The following is a 23,536-nucleotide window of genomic DNA, read 5'->3' on the forward strand; positions in this document are numbered from 1 at the left end:
GTCCCCGTCTGTTACGGTAACGGTAACGGTGGGCGGTAACGCAGTATGGTTCAACAAGATACGATATATCTTGTGGAACCACACTGCGTTCAGCGGCTTGTTTACCCGAATATGGCGAAATTAATAATATTTATTCGTCTTTATTTGTTTTTTTAATGACTTATTTAAACATAGAATTACTACTTTTTTTTTTTAATTACATATTATAATGGTTCTAAGGACTCACCGTTGAGCGTCCTCTGGTGCGACTGCACGAGCAATTGGTGCAAGGTGGTGCCAGCGCCGCGGTTGCCGCCCATGCCGCCCATGTTGCCCATGTTGCCCATGCCGCCCATGTTGCCCATGTTATTCATGTTGTTCACATTGTTCATGTTGTTCATATTGTTCATGTTGTTCATGTTTAGCTGTGAACAGATTAGACTGAGCTTGAAGAAGTAAAACAATATTTTGAATGTGTGTTCACACTTTTTAAAAGGCTTTTTTTATTGGTAATGATGGACAGTGCAGATGTCGCTTAAGATTTGTTGATGCCTATTCAATCTTGTTTTAATGATACCCAGTTTGTTAGGGAACACAGAGCTCGGGGGGGCGTTCCAAATCCCAGCAATGCGTATAAGAAAACAAGACCCAAATCGCTTGGGTGAGTTTTTGGGATATTGATGACATTAGGATGTAAACCCGCCCGGTGTCTTGCGGTGCGATGGTGAAATGGTGAAGAGGGAATGATATCGAACAGTTCTTCAGTACACTCCCATATAAAACACCGTAAAACTGACAACTTTACGACGATGTCAGAGACTTTCAAGTTTAGCCAAAAGTTGTGAATTCTCGCCTATACTGTCTACTGTTTCGGTCTACAGCATCCAAAGAGGCCAAAAAAAAAAAAACATAGTATAAATGTTAGTTCAATTGTTCTATTCTTAGATAGTCGCGGACGCTTCCGCCACAATAAAATATTATATTATTAAAGAACTAAATCAGAATAAATTATTTTCTATAGGAATAAGATTCTAACCTAGCTGTCAAATGGAACCTACAATAATGGAGGCATTATAATGTTTTTATATTACTCTACAAGCTCTTGACTGCAATGTCATCTGGTGGTAAGTAATGATAGTAGCGGGCTAACCGGTTAGGAGTACGGCAGTTATAATAAACCATTAATAACACGACATCTTATTTTACTTAATCGCTTACATAATTACTCAAACCCATCACATATTACAAAGTTAACAGTTTTCCCCTAACACAGATTTAGGTCTAGAGTTAGTTGAATAGGCTAACGTGCAAGCGTCGACACAATTATGTTAGGACAAGAAAATTGGTACACATAACTAACTAAATGTTTTTTTATCAGGGAAATAAAATTGTTCTTCGTTTAAATTTCTAAAAATATACTAACATAATCGCGGTGCTACATTTATTGTTATTTAGGGCAATTACTTTTAAAATGTTAGTTATAAAACAGTCCAAATGTCTTTCATGCTTTATGGGCTTACAAACAAATTCAGAGTGCTGAATGGATACGTACATTATTGGACATTGGTTGTCTTTGCTGGACATGTGGGAAAGCTCGGTTTGAGTTCGTCATCTAATAAACAAATAAAAAACAGAATAATATATCGCGTAGCGTTAAAAACAACTGCGCGCAGCAGACGATTGAAATGTATAATTTTTTTTTATTTATTTCAATCGTCATTTTATTTTATAATGAATTAATTAATTGACAATGACAAATATATTTGGTCTATATGAGTAGATATAAAACAAGTCTCTACGGTCTACTTATACCAATAAAATCATAAATCATAATCCAAATTAACAAGTAAATAAAAAATGTCTATAAAATCTAAAATGTCCATAAATTCTAAAATGACTGTAAAATCTAAAAATGTCTGTAAAATGTTAATTATTCAGGCTAACTACTTGCTTTTACCGTCTTCACAAATAACGTTTACGTTATCTACTCGGTGAGCCTTATAAATAAACGTCGCATAACGTCGGAATATTTTTGCAGTTGAACTGGTACAAAACGCTGCCTAACGAATCTGTTGGTTATGCCAAGTTTATTTATAAGGCTGAGAAAATATAGGCTCAACTGGTCCATTCAATAGGAGAAAGGCGCTCAAAAAGGAAATATTGATATAAGAAGCGCCATAGACAAATAAGCATACGTGGGTTTCGTTTAATTAAGTAAATTAAAAAGACGTTTTTTAACATTTACTGTAGTCGTAAAAATTTAATAGGCCCGTTTTGGCCGACGTAACTATTTATGAAACCATACGACTCGGTACTCACGATAATTCGATTCAAGTTCGTATCAGGACTTGACCGATATGATTACGTATTGTAAAGTGTTCGTTCGTTAAAAGTATTTCTTTAAATTCAAAAATAATAACGGTTACTGGCTATACTATTACGACTATAGTTTCGTAGATTGTTTAACACGCAATGATTTACTTTACGGACGCTGGGAGAAATTCTGAGCGTAATAAGGGATCTTAGTGTAACTAACTTAATTAAAATATAACCTAAATTAATTACTTTACAAATCACGCCCGCGTGTTATGGTGCCAAGAAATGACAGCCAGCCCTTCTGTTACCAGATAGAGTAACCAACCGCAGTGTAATGTGTCGTAAGAATGCTTTGGCACTTAAATACTCTACGGCCCAATAGTGTCGACAGCAAACTAAAAGATTACGTAACTTTTATGTTACTGATACCAAGGCTGAAGTTGTATACAAATCTCTAAATTTAAAGACACATTTAAAAGTAGTGATATTCTTTTCACCATTGCCTTTGTGGAAAAGGACTGCATTATTTTAAGACCTGTCAATGTAGTTTCATCCAAACAAACATACTTGTATATTTAATGTGAATCGACGAATGGATTACATTTCTTACAATGAAGTTGGTTTTATATTTGTCACAATTTATTTCAAGGCCTACATTATAAGGGCTTCCAAGCATCCAATCTGTCTTTTTGTAGCGACTCTACAACCGGTTTGAAGGTAGATTCTACCGTGAAGAGGGCGGCATGAAACTCAGAAGTGGGTTTCTATAACATTTTTTTTAACTTATTGAAGAATACGTTGCGGTGCGTTATCTTATGTGCGATCAGCTTATGAATATCACCTGTTGTTGATTTAAATAGTGCTGCTGGTATTCAGGCGTTGGCGCGTAACCCATAGTCGGCGTGCCGCTCTGGTTACCCTAGAAAAACAGTATGTTTTTTAACGTCCCACTAATAATAGTATAGCTAAATGGGCGCTAGTCAGGGGTAGTACTGCCGTCGAGCAGCAATGCTGTTTGAGAAGGTGTGGTCGCCGGTACGCCTCAGTTTGATTGATGGACACCGGATGTTACTTTTTATAGACGATTATGTAATTACAGGCACATGGGGTTGCAAGGTCAATTTGGGAACCCATGGGAAGAGGCAAAATTCTGGCTTCACGGCTTCGGCCGTGGCTAGTCACCACCTTAGCGACAAGGACCTTTCGCTAAGCTATTAAGCGTTCCGGTACGATGTTGAGGGCTAACTTTTAGTGGAATAAAAAAACGTGTTCCTTGCATTCTCTCCGAAGCTAGGAGATATGTGAGATGGTTATAACAAAAAAAAAATTACCCGGCTAAGTTTGTTGTGGGCTCTTCTTAGACCAGAGCGCGTTTGGAACCCTCGTAGCTTTAGGTTTAAGTTGGCGAACGAAGTTATCACCATCCCCTTACGATTATGTAAACATATTATATGTATGAACGCTTCATAATTGCCTGAGATAGGCCTACATGAATAAAGAAATTTTGAATTTGAATTTTAAAGAAGAAGAAACACTTTATTGCACGTATAACATACAGGAAAAATACAGTAAGAAGTATACAGTACACAATGTAGACATGCAAAGGCGGCCTTATTGCTGCAAGCAATCTCTTATAGAATGTTTCCTTTTGAATTATGTTTATAGGTAATAGTTTTGCCATACCGTCAGTTGTGTCTTCTAATTCGTCTGTCATGTATTACTATAGAAAAAATACGAGAAAAATCTTAAAATAAGTGGTTTGTTTGGCACAGAATAGAAAGTTACCTTGACTATCGGTCTTCCGTGCGGCTTGGGCACAAGTCCCGCGTGCGGCGACGCCCACGGCGACTTGAGGCCGCCCTCCACTTCCTTCTCCGCCGTCATCTTGCGCAGCACCTGTCAAATAAAACAACGCTTAATTAGACGGCCGAGTGGCCTAGTGAGCAGCGACCCTGCTTTCTGAGTCCAAGGCCGTGGGTTCGATTCCCACAACTGGACAATATTTGTGTGATGAACATGATGTTTTTCAGTCTCTGGGTGTTTATCTGTATATTATAAGTATTTATGTGTATTATATTCATAAAAAAATATTCATCAGCTATCTCAGTACCCATAACACAAGCTACGCTTTCTTTGGGGCTAGACGGCGATGTGTGTATTGTCGTAGTATATTTATTTATTTAAAAAATAATAAAATGATACAAACGACGGATATGCGCAGTGGGCAGCAACCCTGCTTTCTGAGTCCAATGCCGTGGGTTCGATTCCCACAACTGGAAATTGTTACTAGGTCAACATTAAAGCTTAGATACCGCGGTGAGTGTGAAAGAGATAAATGTAGGCTGTTTCGACTACTGTGCCAACTGATGCTGTATCATTTGAATTGTGTGAGCAGGACAACAATAGCTTACTGAGGTGGGTGTAAAAGAGATGGGAGTGGACTGTTTCACCTGCTGCTGCTTATCCTCTATCGCTTTACTTGTGTAAGCAGGACAACAATGGCTTACAGAGGTGGGTGTGAAAGAGATGGGTGTGAACTGTTTCAACTGCTGCTGCATATACTCTATCGCTTTACTTGTGTAAATAGGACAACAATAGCTTACCGAAGTGGGTGTGAAAGAGATGGGTGTGGACTGTTTCAACTGCTGCTGCTTATACTCTATCGCTTAACTTGTGTAAGCAGGACAACAATAGCTTACCGAGGTGGGTGTGAAAGAGATGGGTGTGGACTGTTTCGACTGCTGCTGTTGGGCCTGCTGCTGGTGCTGTATCTCGTGTTTCCTGCGGAAGTTCTCCTTTTGCTCCTCCAACTTCTTCTTGAGCAGAGCTCCTTGCATTATCACTTGAGTATGCGCCGCCAACTCTCGTGGTGAGGGTATGCGAGCTGGTACGCCTGGAAGACCATACTTTATTTATTTATACTCTTTATTTATACACTGCATCAAATTCAGAAAAACAAAAAAAAAAAGAACAAACACTGTAAGAATGTAGTAGGATACGAAAGGCGGCCTTATCGCTAAGTAGCGATCTCTGCCAGGCAACTTAAGGATTACTTACTTTATTAGGTATTCCCTTTTTTTTTTAATTCATAAGTTTGACCGGATGGTGCAGACTAATATAGCGGGCTTTAGGGGTATGGCAGTAAAATTAGAACTGTAAACTATTTTTATTTATTTAACTCTTTATTCGTACACCACTATGAAGTTAGGAAAGAAAAAAAAACAATACAAAGACAGAAGTAGAATACAAAAGGCGGCCTTATCGCTTAGTAGCGATCTCTGCCAGGCAACCTTTGGATTAGGACAAGATCAGCGAGAGCGGACAGGTGGTGTAAAATTATTATAAACCTACATTAAAATAGCTAAATACAAATACATAAACAAAATTGCACAAATAAGAAAAATGTAATAAATAAATATAAAATAATTAACTAATATATATTCAATCATACATAAATACTATGGAGGGTAGAGGTAAGGAGAGTCATCTTATATGGGAGAAAAGTTGAAAAAGTGTCCAGTTGTTGCGCTAAATAACAGTTCAAAAATCCTCCACAATGGCGCTGGTGGATCCACAGGGTATGGTATGAATGTAGCAATCGTAGATGAATTGAAGTATGCAGAGTTAAAAAATTTAATGTCATTATCGACTAAAGTAGTTAATTATTGAGAATTTCAACAACTTACGTTGTACAAAATATTGTGGTAAATATAACCTTACTTCCTTGTATCTCCATACTTCCTTGTTTATTTTTCAAGCCTACTCTAACAATATTTATATTTGGCGCTTCTTTTAAGAGTTACCCTGATGCAAATGTGGCGCCATCCTAATTTAATACATTTTGACGACACTTTTTCATATACACAGATGACTCTCCTTACCTCTACCCTCCATAATAAATACTTAAGAACATATAGATAATAAAAATAAACATAATCAAGATACTAAAACTATGTAAAGCTTTACAAGCTTTTTACTTACAATGTTTTTGTTTGTCTTTGTTTGTCATTCCATCACGCGCTAAATAATAATAACCAATCAACTTTATTTTGGCATAGTTACTCAAAAGGGCGGAGAGTAACATATGCTATTCTTGGCGAAATTTTGCACAGAGCATATTTGCATATAGCTTGCTTACTGGAGAACATAGATCAACATACGTACGTAACGAACGTAGAAAACATTTTATCCCAGAAAAACTAACGTTTCCCACGGGATTTAGGATCAAACCGTGATAATCGCGGACGTGGATCGCGGGCCAAGCCAGATAATAATTAATCCAGTTTTAACACAATTTTTTTTTAGGTTTATAAAGGTTTAAATAATTAAAAAAAAAAAGTTGCTTCCATGTAACCTATTAGTTTGCATTTCCGGTTACCCTAAGCATCCTGCTATTTATAAAACTTTTTTAATTAACCTGTTCCACAATTACTCAGCCAACAATTTACTTTAAGTAAATATGAATCCTTATATTAATCAGAATAGATTTGTAATTGATGTTAGACCAAAAATTAATAAGAAAATATAGTTTAACTTAATCCATCGATATATATGGAAAGAACAATTATTATTACGAAAATAATTACCAATACTTGAAATGGTAAGCGTATCATCAACACAATTCCGAACATTCTCGACACTGAACAAATAGTCATATTTTAAAAATGGATTTATTTAAAGATGAAACAATGCAATATTCGAGTAAATTCCACATGTGTTTGTCCAATGAAAATAATACAAACGGAAAACTTTAGGCTTGGGACCAATATGTTCAATAATATTAATTGTTCTTTTCTTATGTTAATTAGCTTATGTAATTACGATTCAACAGTGTGATATACTTATAGCATAGTGACGTTGGCGACACAGTGTAACATTAGGTATTATGGATGTAACTATACAAATAGTTATGTAATTTTATTTTTTACAGTAATAATTTACGGACCTAGCAGATTGGCCACCTGATGGTAAGTGTAAAACGGTCGGCTATAAACAGAACACCGTTTCGCAGGGCAACCTGTGCCCATCTACCTTAGCCCTTAGTCTTAAACTGGCAAACGCCCTTCAGACCGGTACACAGCAATGTAACAATTCGACGGCCGATTGGCGCAGTGGGCAGCGACCCTGCTTTCTGAGTCCAAGGCCGTGGGTTCGATTCCCACAAATGGAAAATGTTTGTGTGATGAACATGAATGTTATTCAGGTGTTTGTATGTATATTATAAGTATTTATGTATCCTATTAATAAAAATATTCATCAGTCACCTTAGTACTCATAACACAAGCTACGCTTGTCGCTTATTCTGGGGTTAGATGGCAATGTGTGTATAGTATATTTATTTATAAAAATGCTGCTAAGCGGCAGAAATAAGGACGTTGGTAGTACTTCCCTGGAGCAGTTCTGTCACAAGAAGCTATGCTACTGATGCTTGATTAAGAATATTCAAGTTCTCAAGTTCGAGATAAACGTGTCTGATATATCGTGATCGATTGGGCGATGTAACTTCGAAGCGGCGTGAAATTTACGATACAAATATTCTCATTATATGCCCTAATACTAATTGGTAGTATATAAATACTACGCCCCTTAATGTTGCTTGGCGGCAGAAATAAGCTCTACATAAAGACATGCTACAATTGTTTTGATGTATTAAACGTAACCTTATAGAAAAGTCCTATTATAGTATAAATGACTACGTAAACGATAAAAAAGCTTGGGTGTAAATTATTGCTCTAACCAGGTTGCTCTTCTAATAATTTAAAATGACATTGTGAGATGGTGATAACAAAAAAAACACCCGGCTAAGTTTGTTGTGGGCTTCTCCTTAGACCAGGACGCGTTTGGAACCCTCGTAGCTTTAGTTTTAAGTTTACGAATGTGGTTATCGCCATCATCTCACTACCGTGTAATTCTTATGTACGCATCAAAAGTGCCACCTATGGGCCTACTTGAATAAAGATATTTTTGACTTTGACTTTGACATCATGATAATCGGATGGAATTTTGTGGACAAATCAATAAAATTCATTAAAATCTCAACTGTTATACGTTGTGAAGATTCTTTGCAGGTATGTCTATAATGCTTTTCCTTTACCTGGATGGTGCACGGTGAGGGTGTTTGGGCTGGCAGCCATGATGGGTGATACGCAAAATGCTGCGTCCATGGGAGGATATTGCGAAATTAATGTACTATAAAAGTCCGAATCAAAATTTACGACTTCTCGAACTTCTTGCGTTTTAATAATACGCACAATTCAATATTCTGAATCAATCCATATGTGGGACATGTGGGTGATACAGTTGACTATCTACCCGAGGCTAACTTCCGCGACGTCATAAAGTTTGAATCGGACTGTAATATTATAATTATTAATTTACTATTATTCTAATAGAGTTATAGGCCGATTGGCGCAGCGACCCTTCTTTCTGCGTCCAAGGCCGTGGGTTCGATTCCCAAAACTGGAAAAATGTTCCCATTTATAGCACTTGCTTTTAAGGTGAAGGAAAACATCGTGAGGAAACCTACATGCCTGAGAGCTGCCTCTAATGTTCTCTAAGGTGTGTGGAGTCCACCAATCCGCCCTTGGCCAGCGTGGTGGACTACGGCCTTAACCTTGAAGGTGTTCATGGGAGGAGGCACGCATATCCTTCTACCTTATAATAATCTTACATCATTTTAAAATGTTCAACGGAAGGAATTTAAGCGAATTATCATCTGAATAAACGTCACATCGCGGACCAAACTCTGAGAAGAGGCATTTTTCGGTTTATGACTCTTTTAAAATGAATTTGTATACAAATGCATTTTCAAGATATATATTTTATAATACAATTCGATTTACGTATGAAATAATAGAGCGAGTAGTAACAATTACTGTTCAAATAGATTGCGTTCTACCGTTTCAGTACATTTTCGTATTTTTTAATTATTAAACAGGCGCTCATTAAAACAATTTCATTTCGACACACAATGATAATACATATGATGGTCGAAAACTCATCAATCTCCGTTGATGTTGAGAGATTAACCTAACTCCAAAGTTAGTTTGTTAACTTAATAAAGTTAAACAGCGGTCTAAGGGCCGCATTCTTAATACCGATCTTGAGAATCTGTTCTTAGCACGATATCGATATGTAGGCATATGTGACGCTTCATTCTATTATGAATATTAACTTGGAACGGATATGATTTTTTTTTTTAATTCCATTCATATTTTTCCGCCATTCAATAACCGACTGATATATTACAGAAACACAAGATGGCTTGGTGATACGGTTTTTACTACGTTAGTTATAAGCCATAAATAGAATTCCCACCAAATCAGTCCAGTGATTTAAAAATTTCAACAGTCAGAATTGACCCACTACGGGAACGGAACCCTGGACTTCCCACTTAAGGCCACAAGGCTCAGGCTGTGCTAGAAAGATGATGATTATTGACTGAAATCACTTTGTACCCTTCTGTAGAGGAAATTGCGAAAAAGTTAGAAAAATTACTGTTTCTAATAAACATTGTAATTACTGAAATCACGTTGTCCCTCTCCGTAGAGGACATGGTAAAAAGGACAAAAGATATATTTTTAGCACCGCATATCTTCCTACCTGGATGTGGTAACGGCGATAATCTCAGCGGCTGGTGGTGAGGTGGTACCACGAGGTGAGGAGCCACGCCCGGAGGAAGCGGCGATCCAGCCATTTGCTGAATGAAATGAAATGAAATGAAATTTATTGTTAGGTTATGCACAGGGTATGCAGATAATGTAAAATGCAGTAAATCTCCAGAACGAGTTATAAAAACTTAAGGGTAGGCTTTTTATAAATAAAAAAATAAATAAAGTACTATGCCTACCCTTAAGTTTTTTATCTTTACTATATATTTTATATCATTGGCTCGCTTAGTGCATACCACAGGGTATTCCCCCTGTATACGCCACTGTACATAAAGAATTTATTACTAAGAATTTATTAGAAAACTGCAGCAGTTAAAGAAGTATGCATAAAACAGCTCTTTAAATTATCTATGTACTCGTATTTATGGATACAAATACATAGATAATTTAAAGAGCTGTTAGTGTATAGATATACATTTTGGTATTTATGTATAACAACACTCTTGGCACTATCTTCACTGGCGTTCTCTTGCTGTAAGTCCTTTCTACAAAGGTTGCCTGTAAGAGATTGCTTGCAACAATAAGGCCGCCTTTGTATGTCTACATTGTTACTCCTTAATGTTTCTTTTCCTGTATGTTACACGTGAAATAAAGTGTTTCTTCTTCGAGAGAGAGAAAACAAGAGAAAGAGAAGAACTCTTTCCTCAAAGAGCTTTTTCTCCACCAGTCCACTTTTACATAATCACTTCCCTAACCTTAAACACATAATTAAGACTCGTGAATTTCCTTCGTTTAAGCGGTAACTTTTACAGTAGATTTATTTGCATCTTCTCCTGGTCTCAAGGCTACCACTATAGTTCTAATAATAAATAAGCTAATTTGTTAGCAAACATTTGGAGAAAAAATATATACACATATCTAACAGTATGACTAAAAAAAAATCATAACATCTATGTGTCATTGGTTGCTATAAGCAACGGTTTGTTAGGAAACCTTCCATATCGCATTTGGCTTATGTATAGTGTGAGATATTCTACCTTCGTTGACTCGTGAAAGTGAACAATGATTTATATTGCATCGAAACAGCGCCCTCTAGTTAAAATACTGGGGAACAATAATGTCACTAGATGGCGCTCTTTCAATTTCATATAAATCATAATTAACTGTCACAAGATCGAATAGGTAGAAAATCTAACTCAGCATGCCTAATGTGAGATTTTCTACCCCGTTCCTGACAGGATGCCCCAACGGCACAAGTTTATCTTGTGTCATAACAACCAACCTGTCTCTGCTGCTGGTGCATACGGAGTATAGTTAGCAGCACTTCTCGGTGACGGCTCTGCAGGCCGGGGTTCCCTAATTGCTGCATCAAATGTTGCGCTGTTATTTCGCCAGCCTTCAGACCTGCATTAAAAAAAAAAAAGTAATTGAGCTGTTGGGTTCACGGAATTTTAGTGTGTTTATAGTAGTTTTTTTTTTAAACTTTATTTTTTTGGGGACTTTTATCCTCGAACACATGCCAGACCCATCGTAACCTACACAGTGGGATCATTGAGATTAAACAAAATAAGAAGCAAAATTTAAAACTAAAACTTACATACTATTGTATGATTCAAGGATGAGCCAAAGCAACTAAGTCATAGAAGTCGTTGTTTATATAAAAAATAAAAAATCGTCGTATTAAGTAGTTTTAGTTAGTTAGTTTGCAATTATAAGTGATGAATTATTTATTATGTTTGTAATAACTTTAATCTCTTTTAAGAATTTTATGTAGCCCTATTTTTTTTTAACATAAGTTTAGTAATTCGTGGACAATGATGTGGGTCTTGTGCTAATGCTATTTTATTTTTAGATGTCTTTTTTGTTATTTTTGTGCATGACTGTCTGTTGTCGCTAATAAATAAATAAATAAATAAATAAATATAATTATAAATTGTCACTTGGAACACTTCGCAGGCCATGCCCGTAACACGACCTGCAACGAGCTGCCCTGAGCCTATTAACCTGAGGTGTAGTGCAGTGTGAAGCCTCGTATGGCTAAGTAAGTAAACCGGAAACCACGCCCTTTAGACCGAACCGGCCGATTGGCGCATTTTGCAACGACCTCAGAAAGCATCTGAGTCCAAGGCCGTGGGTTCGTTTCCCACAACTGGAAAATGCTTGTGTGATGGGCATGAATGTTTTTCAGTGCCTGGGTGTTTATATGTATATTCTAAGTATTTGTGTATTTTATTCATAAAAATATTCATCAGTCATCTTAGTACCCATTACACAGCAACGCTTACTTTAGGGCTAGATGGCAATGTGTGTATTGTCGTAGTATATCTATTTATTTATTTAATGCTGCTTAGCAGCAGAAGTAAGGATGTTGGTAGTACTTCCCCGGACGAGCTCTGTCAAAAAAAGCTCTACTGAAGTAGGATTTTTAATTAACTGACAGTTGCTAATGTCACTTTGTAACAGCGTTGTCACATTTATTTTAATAGTGATGTTCCAGCTCAGTAGTGATTCAACTCACTTGTCAAAAGCTAATGGGAGCAAACCTAATATTAATATAAGTAATAATAATTCCAAATTTGAATTATAGTAAGGTGTCAATAGGTATTTATTAATAGGCGGATTTATTAAAAAAATGTATTTTGAGTATTAATCACTTACTCTTGTAAGTGTGCCATAGTAATAGCCATAGGTGGATATTTCAAAATAATATAACTATAACCATCCAAATAAAAAGTATAGGTAGGTCAAACTTTCTAAACACATGTAGATTCGTGTGGAGATGAATCTCCAATTGTGATTGACGATGGTGTGGCCTCACGCCCCGAGGCGCCATTTTGAATCAGAGCTTAATCTCACCGTGTATAATAGCCTGCGCTTCGGGTCGCTGCAGCAGATCTCGGTCGTTCGGTGGAGTCATACCGCCCATTGAGCCAAGGGGATTGCCGAGCGGGTTGCCCATAGGGCTAGGCTCGCCGCCGGATTGCTGTTGGCGCTGAAACAAAAAGCTTATATCATAAAGGTTCCCGCACAAACAAGGCTTCGATTAAAATTTAAACAAAATTCTGTATATTGCCTGACTGGATATGATGCGGCTTTTTATTTTTTTTATAAACATTTTACCACATATTTATACAAATAAATATACTTCATTCCAAATACATTTAAAAAATATATATATTTACTTTCGTCATTGCACTGAAAATATCAGTGCCGCGCTTTTATCAAACGACGTTTTTAATACATTTTTAAAAAGACGAGTGGTCGATTTTGCTCTTTTTAGAGTAGTTTTGCTATTATCCCTTGGAGAAAAATGTCTCCTGCCAATACTAGACGGCCTGACACCTGTTGGCGGTGAAGTGAAGTGATGATGCAGTCTAAGAGGGCGGCGGACTAAACTTTTAGAGGTATGGCAGTTACAGTAGACACAGTCCTACGGTTTCTATTTGCCACAGTACTAGACGCTAAAGTGCTTGGCGCTACGGCAGTGTCGCTAAGTTGTTAACTAGTGGCTAGTTAACAACTAAGTGCTTTCCATCAGACCAGACCAATGAAAATTCAGATATAACATATTCCATGTTGCACCGCCGGGAATTGTACCCTAGACCTTCCATTTATAAAACAGTGCTTACCACTGCGCCAGAGGGGGCATTGGTAAGCACTGTAGAGAAGAAAAAGATAAACACGAACCTGCTGCAACTGCATGAGCTTGTAAACGAACTCCTGCGGGATGTGCGGCGCCTTCTGCTGCTGCTGTTGCTGCTGTTGCTGTTGTTGCTGTTGTTGCTGTTGTTGCTGCTGCTGTTGTTGTTGTTCCATACTTTTGTTCAGCATCTAAAGCAATAAAAATAATCAAACATTATTAGTACAAAAACATATTTAATGTTCAAGGGATTCGACCGGTACTTTTTGTAAAACATGTAGTGTGTATTCATAAAATATAATCTATATATATTAAAGGCAAAGGTGACTGACTGACTGACTGATCTATCAACGCACAGCTCTAACCAGTTGACGGATCGGGCTGAAAATTTGCATACAAATAGTTATTACAATGTAGGCATCCGCTAAGAAAGGATTTTTGAAAATGCCAACAATAAGAGGGTTTAATGGGGGATGGAAGTTTGTACAAAATCCTTCATTTATCAATTTATTTTTCAAGGTAATTCCATAAAAAACTTTGATTTTAGGTTTTCGATTAAAAATAAAGAAATAAGTGTTTCACTTATTTTAAAAATTCAAACTCCAAAGGCATCAAATAGGGGATGAAAATTTATTTAAGTTTCTGATTATTTAATTAATTTTCTATTAGCAGCAAGACATTTTTGTCTTAAATTTTAATTTACCAAATCAAAAATTGAGCTTAACGTGAGCGAAGCCCGCGGCTTCGCTCACGTTAACTCATAAGCTAGTTAATATATATTTATAGAAGGTATAAACACTAACAACTATAATAATTGATTTCGGATAATATTTATTACGTATTAATTTTGGTATAAACTAAAACAGTTAAAAGAAACATAATTTTACTTGTAAAATGCTCATTGGTGGCTGCGGATGCGGTTGCGGCTGCGGTTGCGGTCGGGGCGGCTCTGCGGTTTGCGCCTGTCCACCAGACACCTGTGCTAACTGCAAACAAAGTCTCCCATTTTATAATAATTTATTATAAAGTACTTTTTAATGGAAATTTAAACCTGAATAGAAGCAGGCACTACTTGTCAATGAAATCATTAACAAGTAGTTATCAATATGCTCATCGAATTGTCCCACCGCTGGACGTAGCAGTTTACAGTCTATAACAATCCATTGCTGGACTCTCCCAAAGGTTGGGTTTGCTTATAATAAGCACGCGGGACAGACTGGATGGTGATCGCAGTTGTTGGTAGCAGTAGTACTGCGGATTGCTGGTGCTCTCGTTATATTCTCTTAGTCGCCTCGTACGACACCCATGGGAAGAGGAGGGGTGGCGACAACTTTATTCTGATCTGCCGTCACCGTTCTCATTCAGAGGGGAGATATTGTGACGTGAAGTTGACAATGGTTGATAATGTTGGAAAATGATAGTGATTAAAAAAATCTTACCAGTCTTTTAAATGCGGAGAGATCGTGATCGGACGGTGGGGGGTGCTGCGGCCTTAAGCGCGCCTCTAACTCCTCCAAGCTATGCATCTTGCTGTTGACCGAGTTCATTTCTAGAATAACAATGCCGATATTAGATATTTTCATATAATTTATGAACTTCGAAATTAATACAACGAGCGCGCTATGTCAGACTTCGTCCCCGTTTGTTTCTGTTTTTAAGGCATCCCTAGGAACAGTTTATTTGGGATATGTGTGACATTCAATGAATAGAATAGAATAGAATAGAAAAACTTTATTGCAACACAACAAAAAAAAGGAAAATACAAGGAAAACAGTAATAATAAAGTAAATAAAGTAGTAATGTTTAGTTCTTATTTTTATAGGAGAGTATAGTTATAAAAATTACTTTAAAGTGTAAAGAAAGGAGTGTTATAATGAAATTCAGTACATTATATCATCCGATTGGATGATATAATGGTTATTATGACATTGAGTGTTTTAGTGTTGTCAGTAAGGTAACTGTTTCAGGATCTTTTATAGAGGATTTAAAGCATGGGAGTAGGTAAATACTTTTTATGTATCATAAATAGTTTTCTCAACGCACGCAAAATACTTTGGGTTCATCATCATCAAAAAGAAAAAAAAAAGATGGAACTGTTACCTGGTCTATGGTCAGTATCGGCAGTGGCTCGCCGAAGGAGGTCCAGAAGGGAGGGGGGCGCGGGCCCGCCCCGCCCCGCCCCCGGTGGCCCTGGCGCCACAGGCGTCGGGTAGATGGGCTGAGGCTCCACCACTGGAGGACGGTCGTTCGTTGAACTATCAAGATCTGTGTAAAAATTTTAGTCGTAGTTTAATGGTTTTCGAATAGAGGTATGGGTTAAATATACCATGGCCATACTGCCAAACAGGTTGGCCCGCTACCATCTTAGATTGCATCATCACTTACTACCACTTGAGATTGCAGTCAAGGGCTAACTTGTAGTGGAATCAAAAATAACCTTTATGTACTTAACATACAACTTTATTTGGTCAGACGAACTCGCTGTGCAGTTGTTCAGTTTAAAATACTTCCCGAAAATCCGAGAGAGTAAATTGTCACACATTTGTATATTTGAATTTCTAGTTATAAAGGAGTTTCTATCAACAGCGATACAACCTTGTGACGTCAAAAGTCAGTAAACAGGGAGTTAGTTGCCTCGGAAAAAAAAACATTTTATTTTATAATTTAAATTTAAATTAAATAATATTGAAAAATATTATGTTTTAAGGATCACAAGTGATTTTTAATACAGTCCAAATTCCTATTATCGTCTTTCTATAATTCTGCGCTGTGAGCTTACCATCTATCATAGTGTGTAGGAGACGCTCGTAGTGCCGGTCAGCGGGCGGGCTGTCGCGCCGGAACCAGCGGCTAAAGCGACTGCCCTCAGTCTCACTGCTGCCGTTCTGTAATATAAAGTCAAAGTCAAAGCGAAAGTCCAATATTTCTTTATTCAAATAGGCTGATAATAATAGGAAACACAATTTTAATATGGCAATCAAAATATGTGCCAAAACAAAACGCTTCTATTAAAAATGACTAATTGGACATTTTCTCTATCCCGCTCATTAAAACTCCTATCTTCATTTCCTTCCCACCCGTCCCTTGGGGTTCGCAAATCTATGAACAAAAAGTCGACCTCCGTCTACCGTCGTGCGCGCACGTACTATTCGCGAAAACAAAAAAACATGGCCGTATAAGTTACAAGAATTATATAAATTATTATCGTTTCGCACAACGCCTCATTGAGTATTGTGGTGGTGAATTAATTGTGTGTAAGTGAAATAAGTGACACGCTGGATTCAAGAAGGGGTACCGTGAGTTAATTCCTTTTCCAGATTAATTGTCCTTCACGTGGTTTTCCTAAACTATATGCATCTTTATTTTTTGCCTTTTAATACAGTTCACTTTCTTTAAGAATATTACTGCTCTCTAAACGCTTTATTCCCACCATGGGCACATAGCCAAAGTCAAAATCTAAGTCAAATATTCTTTACAGGCTGATGTCTTTGTTCGCGTTTATGACGGTTTTTTTGCAGATCCCGTAGGAACTGTTTATTTTCTTGAGTCTAAGTCTCAGTCTTTAAGTCAAATATTCTTTATCGGCCGTTGAACTCGTTCTTTCTTCGCGTTTATTACGGTTTTTTTTTTGCAGATCCCGTAGGAACCGTTTGTTTTCTTGACATTAAAAGTTAGCCTATGTTACTCTCCTTCCTTTCAACTAAGTCTATTCCAAAAATTAAGGTCATTGTATGCTAATTAAGGACGGACCAATAAACAAACATGCATTTCATTTATAATACTAATATTATAAAGTCCGGCTTGTCAGTTATCGTTTTCCGTTCGGAAACGTGTATCCGTGGGAAAGTGAGAAGAAGAAGATATACGTTCTTGAGATGTATGACAGAGAAGAATGTTAAGAGTATCCTGGAATGCATTCCGGACAATCAAGTTCATTCTTGAAGAACTCGGGATCACGCAACGTCTATCCAGCATTGTACTGGTTCGTATTCTTACATTTTTGGTCAAGAATCAAGAAGAGACAATGACTCCATTGAACGTCTAATTGTCCAAGGTAGAGTCGCTAATCACACAACTACGCATTAATGGAACTACGTGTACTCGTCCATCAATGCCTCTTAGGGTTTTTGACCGAATAGATATAAAATAAAAGAATTCCCCTCCTATAAGAGATATAAACAAATAAGCAAAGGTATGCAGTGCTTATGTGCCTGTATTAATACAGTGCACGCCACTGATGTCTCTTACGCTGGCTGCAGAAATGTACTATTTATTACTGTACTTATCAGTGAGTGAGAAAAAGGGAATACTCCTTACTGTTTTACAAAGCAAAGGCGGCTAAATTTTTTAGCTATTAAGTTTAAAACTAGTTTACCTTTTTAGCTTTTTTAATACTAAATATACATAATCCAGAATTATACACATGACTGACTTACTGTGAGCAATGCTACGTCGGGTAAGGAGTCGAACTTGAGGAACTCGTCCAGGTTGAAATCGGGTTCCGGTGGAAGCGGGTGCTCCTCACCCTTGGACTCCACTCCTGAATCTTTATCCTGAAATTCATAAAAAGTTCAGGAGAGCTGTAAGGTGACGAACGCTGATATTTTAGACACATTCGAATAAAAACGCTACTCGAACGCAGAAATTGTATACAACAACTTAGAACAAGATTAGAAGAAATGACTCTAAACGGTTTTAAGGGAGAGACAATTGGAAATAGAATGTCAAGGCTCGTACATATATGCATCGTATGAAAATGCGTGGTGACTGAATCAATCACGATTCAGTCGGGGGTGTACTTACATTGCTATTGTTGAGAGACTCAGGAGGTGGCGGCGGAGAGGCGGGGTCCGAGCGCCAACGCTCGGGTGACCGAGAACTGCCACTACTGCATTTCTGAACACAGACACAGATGTAAAGTAGTCTGCCAACTTTTTGGCAGCCCTTAAGAAAACTTAGGCGTAGTGTGTGCGTGTGGGTGTCGGTTTCGTGCTAGCGTTTGCGTGTGCGTGTTTGCACGTGTTTGTGTGCGTCCATGTGTGTGCGTGCGTGTGTCCGTGAGTGTGCGTACGTGTGTGTGTGTATGTGCGGGAGTGTGTGTGTGTGTGTGTGTGTGTGTGTGTGTGTGAGTGAGATTGTGTGTGTAAGTGTGCGTGTAAGTGAGTGCGTGTGTGTGGTTGTGTGTGTATTTGAGACAGTTTGTATGAGTGTATGAAAGTGTATGTGTGTAAGTGCATGCGGGCCGAGTTATTTAAGTAAGTGTGAAAGTTGTTGATTCATGGTAAGTTAGGTAAGGTATATTATGATCATCTTTGGCCAGTCCGCAACCACTGCTGGGCATAGGCCTCTTTTGAGAACTCTTTCTACTACCAGGAATCTGCATCCAATGAATGCCTACGGTTTTTCCTCGCCGTTGTCAGCGTGCCAAGACGATGTCTTCACTCGAGGATCTTTCGGATCCTCCGGCTCCAACGAACATCGGACCTCCGATAAAGGTGATAAGCCCACTGCAACTTCAGCGTGCTAGCCCTGAGAGCTACGTCGATTCCTTGGCGAAAGGTATATGATAAAGCAGATTTTAATTTCGCAAACATAACTTACTTCGTTATCCTTATTACTGCTCGTGCCGTTCTTCTTGATAGGCTCATCGAAGCCACGTAGCTCGATAGTTTCCAGCTGAGATGTGGGCCCCGCACTAAACCTGCACATCCATTCATAGATTTTATTACGTGTTAGCGTAATATAACGCATAATCTGTATTTATAATAAGGATTGCGTTGCTAGGAACGCAAGTGTGATACGTTCGCGCGTGCGTTCTTTGTAGTTTTGGGTTTTATTAGGCTAACATTGGTTGTCAAGCAAAAGTATTTACCGACATTGTTATTGTTTAGACACTTAGGTACCTACCATTACAATAAAGTGTCTCAGAGTTTACATTAGTTTTTTTTTTAATCGACGCACATTTAAAAAAATACTTTCAGCAAATTTTGCATACGATTTAATGAATACGGTAATGACACTCTCTTAGCTACTGCCACGTGAAAGATACCGACCTAGCAAGATAGTCTACTATAATACTTGCCATTCCGGTTCATCTTCCTTGTCGTAGCGTCGTTGGGAATACCGACCACCTGATCTGCGGTTGTCCTCTCTGAAACGACACAAAATGTACATTTTTTACAATCCACATTATTTTATTCCAATCCACATTTAATTACGACCGTTAATGGGTTTTAATCAGATAAAAAATGGTGGATCTCTTATGAAACGTATAAAAATTTCGACACAGCAAAGTGATTTTCGTGCCATCAGAAAATCATGACCTTGGAAAGAAAAAAAACTCTTACTAAGCCAGGTATACGTAAGCTTATAGAAAAATACTATTATTCTATCATAATACTAAGGATTACTTAAACGAGTGAGACGGTGATAGCAAAAAAAATTACCCGGCTAAGTTAGCAAACCTAGTTATCTAAATCAACTCACAATTATGTAAACATATATGTATGATCGCTTCATAAGTGCCTGTGATAGGCGTACATGAATAAAAAATAATTGACTGTGAATTCAGTTTGGTGTATTATAAAATACCTATGGGGCTTCTCGTTGTTAAATCGATCCTCCCTCTCCCTCTTGATGTCAGAGGAGAAGGCGTCTCGACCGAACGAACGCCGCTCGAACCTGTAAACAACCAATGGAATGAATGTTAGCACAAACAATAAAAAAAAAACTGTTTATGGTCAACGCTCCGGTCTAAGAGCTAAGAATAATAAAACTTTTAAACAATAGTATTTTATGTTTTGATAGGTAACACGTGTTTTTCTATTCGCAACTTAAAATGAACTCAAAGACGAAAATTAGGTAAAAGAAAAATAAGTTATTCTCGTCAATTTTGGTAAAAAACCTATATAATCCAATCGATTACAAGAAAGGTTTTTTTGCACTGTACTCCAAAGGTATTAAATATAGTTAATCTAAATTTAATTCCAGAGCGGACGTCGTGATTATACTTGTTGATAAATAATAATAAATAAATAAATAAATAAATATACTACGACAATACACACACCGCCATCTAGTCCCAAAGTAAGCGTAGCTCGTCTTATGGGTACTATAGTCGTAAAAATGTAATAGGCCCGTTTTGACATTTGTGCAAGACCATAGAATGTAACTTGGAACAAAACTGAAAGAAACAATAAAATAAAAATCAATTACATACAGTGTTTTAAAAAATACGTAAATTTTTTTGGGACGTATAATAATATGAAAGAATATATCGCGAGTATTCTTTTTGCGCTTACTTTATAGTAGCATGCAATTTATAATTGTTGCGAAACGTTTCGACGAACAGTTACGTTCTCAGTCTTTTTTTTTTTACTGAATATCGAAAGCCGCCGCGCTTGGTTCTCTAAGTCGCAAATAAAATTTTGAATTGACGACACTGGGATCTAAATAATGAGTCTGAGTTGATGTATCTGACCAAGCGGCACATGACTGAAGCGTCCCCGCGCCCACTGCGCAGTTTTTCGTTCCCCATCTTGTAAAGTTGACTGTGCGCTCGTTTAAGTTTGATATATACTGTTTACTATTACGTTAACTTTTGCTCTTCTACTTTGGATATTGATTTAAACATAGTGATTTGACTCGATTTTTGTGTTTGTTGTTATATAGTACGAACTCTGTTTCAACATGTTGAAAAGTGGACGTATAATCACCAGCCAGTCACGCGAATTGCTTATGAAGTTAAAGGAATACTTTGAACGAACTAACACTTTACAATACATAATCATATCAATCAAGTACTGATACAAACTTGAATTGATTTATCGTGAGTATCGAGTACCGAGTCTTATGGTTCCATAACTAGTTACGTCGCGATGACAAATGTCAAAACCGGCCTATTACTTTTTTACGACTATAAGATAACTGATGAATATTTTTATGAATAATATACATAAATACTTATAATATACATATAAACACTCACACACACTGAAAAACATTCATGTTCATCACAGAAACATTTTGCAGTTGTTGGATCGAACCCACGGCCTTTGGCTCAGCAAGCAGGGTCGCTGACCACTGCGCCAATCGGCCGCAACGTTAATATTGGGTTGACGCGACGGTAATGTGCAAACGCTTGCCACTAGAGACTCGCGAAAGTTGACGTCCTGTGAACGTGACGTTGAAGAAACGCTAACGCTCGTATAACATCTGTGGGATAGAGACAGGCCTTAGAATGTGGTATGTGGTACGTACCGGTCGCCGTTGGTCCGGCGCTCGTCACGCTCGCGGTCACGTTCACGCTCGCGCGGCGGGCGGTACGGCTCGGTACGGGTTTCGGGACGAGTCTCCCCTTCCTCCCACGTACCGGTGGGCACATCCCGTACCATGATGCGGCCCGAACCGATGCGTCTACCAACTGCAAACAGACACAATATATATATATATATATAGTAAATAAATATACTACAAAAATACACACATCGCCATCTAGCCCCAAAGTAAGCGTAACTTGTATCATAGGTTCTAAGATGACTAATGATTTTTTTTATATAAATAACATACATAAATACTTATAAAATATATATAAACACCCAGACACCAAAAAACATTCCTGTTCATCACACAAACATTTTTCAGTTGTGGAAATCCAACCCACGGGCTTGGACTTAGAAAGCAGGGTCGCTGCCCACTACGCCAGTCGGCCGTCAAAATATACTACGACAATACACACATCGCCATCTAGCCCCAAATTAAGCGTAGCTTGTGTTATGGGTATTAAGATGACTGATGAATATTTTTATGAATAAATACATAAATAGAACACCCAGGACACTGAGAAACATTCACGTTCATCAAACAAACATTTCCGGTAATGGGAATCGAACTCCCAAGACTCAGAAAGCAGGGTCGCTGCTCATTGCACCAATCGGCCGTCTTACGGGCATGGGTGACTATCTGTAAGTGGCGGTTACCGGGTTTCTTACCATTGTATGTAGCAGGTCAATTGGATAAAAAGGGCAAAAATTCGCTTTCTATACGAGTAATATATAAATTTTAGGGTAAGCAGTGCTTTTGTGCATGCTTGAAGTGAACTCCACTGCTAGAACAACCCGCGTTCCTCATCCAAGTTCTTTACTATATTTTTTTACAAATCCTGTGAGGACCTTTTGTTTTTTTGAGATAAAAAGTAGCCTATGTTACTCTACGTCCTTTTAACTAACTCTATGCCAAAAATCAACTTGATTGTTTGGTTGCTTCGTTAGGTGGTAAAGGAAGGACAAACAAACAGAAAAACACGTTTATAACTTGCAAACGAAGAACGCAAACAACAAATGTCCATTTGGAAATATCTTCAATGCATCTAAAATTATCCTTAAATTAACCTTAATTATCCAAACTCGATATCTTTTAAACTATAAGATTTAGATATTATAAGATATTGAGTTAAGATAATTTTGTGTCGGCATATTATACAATGTTATGTTCAAAACTTAAAACATACATCACCCATAGTCTACCGTTTAATATAGGCCGAGTAGAATAATTCAAACATTTACGAATGAAACGTAAATGTTGGTTAGGTATTCATCAAGTTGCATGCGGTTTCACAACTTTATGCGTAAATTTGCATACATGTAGTTCACAACTTTATTCATAAATTTGCATACATGTAGTTCACAACTTTATTCATAAATTTGCATACATGTAGTTCACAACTTTATGCATAAATTTGCATACATGTGGTTCGCAACTTTATGCATACCAGTAACAGGGCCATTAGCAAATATATTTTTATCCCTTTATTCTTATTATTTTTTTAACAATTCCGACTCAACACCGACTCGACTATAATTAAAGCAATCAAATGTGACTTATCTTTACGCTACGTAATTTTGAATACGACGCGAAGTTTTGCACGCAACAACCACGTGTCAGATTCAAACTTACAAACACTTTCTATCACATGATATAAAGCTAAAATTTA

At 37.5% G+C, this 23,536-nt stretch overlaps 1 protein-coding gene across 4 annotated transcripts in view; it reads right to left on the reverse strand.

The window, feature by feature from the left end:
• The window catches only part of LOC120627817 (eukaryotic translation initiation factor 4E transporter-like), a 39,612-nt gene that overhangs the window by 3,789 nt on the left and 12,287 nt on the right, over positions 1 to 23,536 (reverse strand). For 3 of the 4 annotated variants that reach the window (XM_039895877.1, XM_039895874.1, XM_039895876.1), the window contains exons 5-23: positions 21,805 to 21,967; positions 20,137 to 20,226; positions 19,628 to 19,696; positions 19,147 to 19,246; positions 18,349 to 18,441; positions 17,982 to 18,098; positions 16,325 to 16,430; positions 15,646 to 15,810; positions 14,985 to 15,094; positions 14,433 to 14,531; positions 13,593 to 13,736; positions 12,762 to 12,897; positions 11,188 to 11,309; positions 9,898 to 9,994; positions 4,995 to 5,188; positions 4,081 to 4,191; positions 3,137 to 3,214; positions 1,532 to 1,591; positions 227 to 404 (exon numbers count right to left, since the gene is read on the reverse strand). In XM_039895877.1, coding sequence (XP_039751811.1) covers positions 227 to 404; positions 1,532 to 1,591; positions 3,137 to 3,214; positions 4,081 to 4,191; positions 4,995 to 5,188; positions 9,898 to 9,994; positions 11,188 to 11,309; positions 12,762 to 12,897; positions 13,593 to 13,736; positions 14,433 to 14,531; positions 14,985 to 15,094; positions 15,646 to 15,810; positions 16,325 to 16,430; positions 17,982 to 18,098; positions 18,349 to 18,441; positions 19,147 to 19,246; positions 19,628 to 19,696; positions 20,137 to 20,226; positions 21,805 to 21,967 — 2,232 coding nt within the window. The remainder of the gene's footprint in view (positions 1 to 226; positions 405 to 1,531; positions 1,592 to 3,136; positions 3,215 to 4,080; positions 4,192 to 4,994; positions 5,189 to 9,897; positions 9,995 to 11,187; positions 11,310 to 12,761; positions 12,898 to 13,592; positions 13,737 to 14,432; positions 14,532 to 14,984; positions 15,095 to 15,645; positions 15,811 to 16,324; positions 16,431 to 17,981; positions 18,099 to 18,348; positions 18,442 to 19,146; positions 19,247 to 19,627; positions 19,697 to 20,136; positions 20,227 to 21,804; positions 21,968 to 23,536) is intronic. The other variant, XM_039895875.1, reaches the window with a different exon arrangement.

Source organism: Pararge aegeria, chromosome 12 (assembly GCF_905163445.1).
Source record: "Pararge aegeria chromosome 12, ilParAegt1.1, whole genome shotgun sequence".
NCBI lineage: Eukaryota > Metazoa > Arthropoda > Insecta > Lepidoptera > Nymphalidae > Pararge > Pararge aegeria.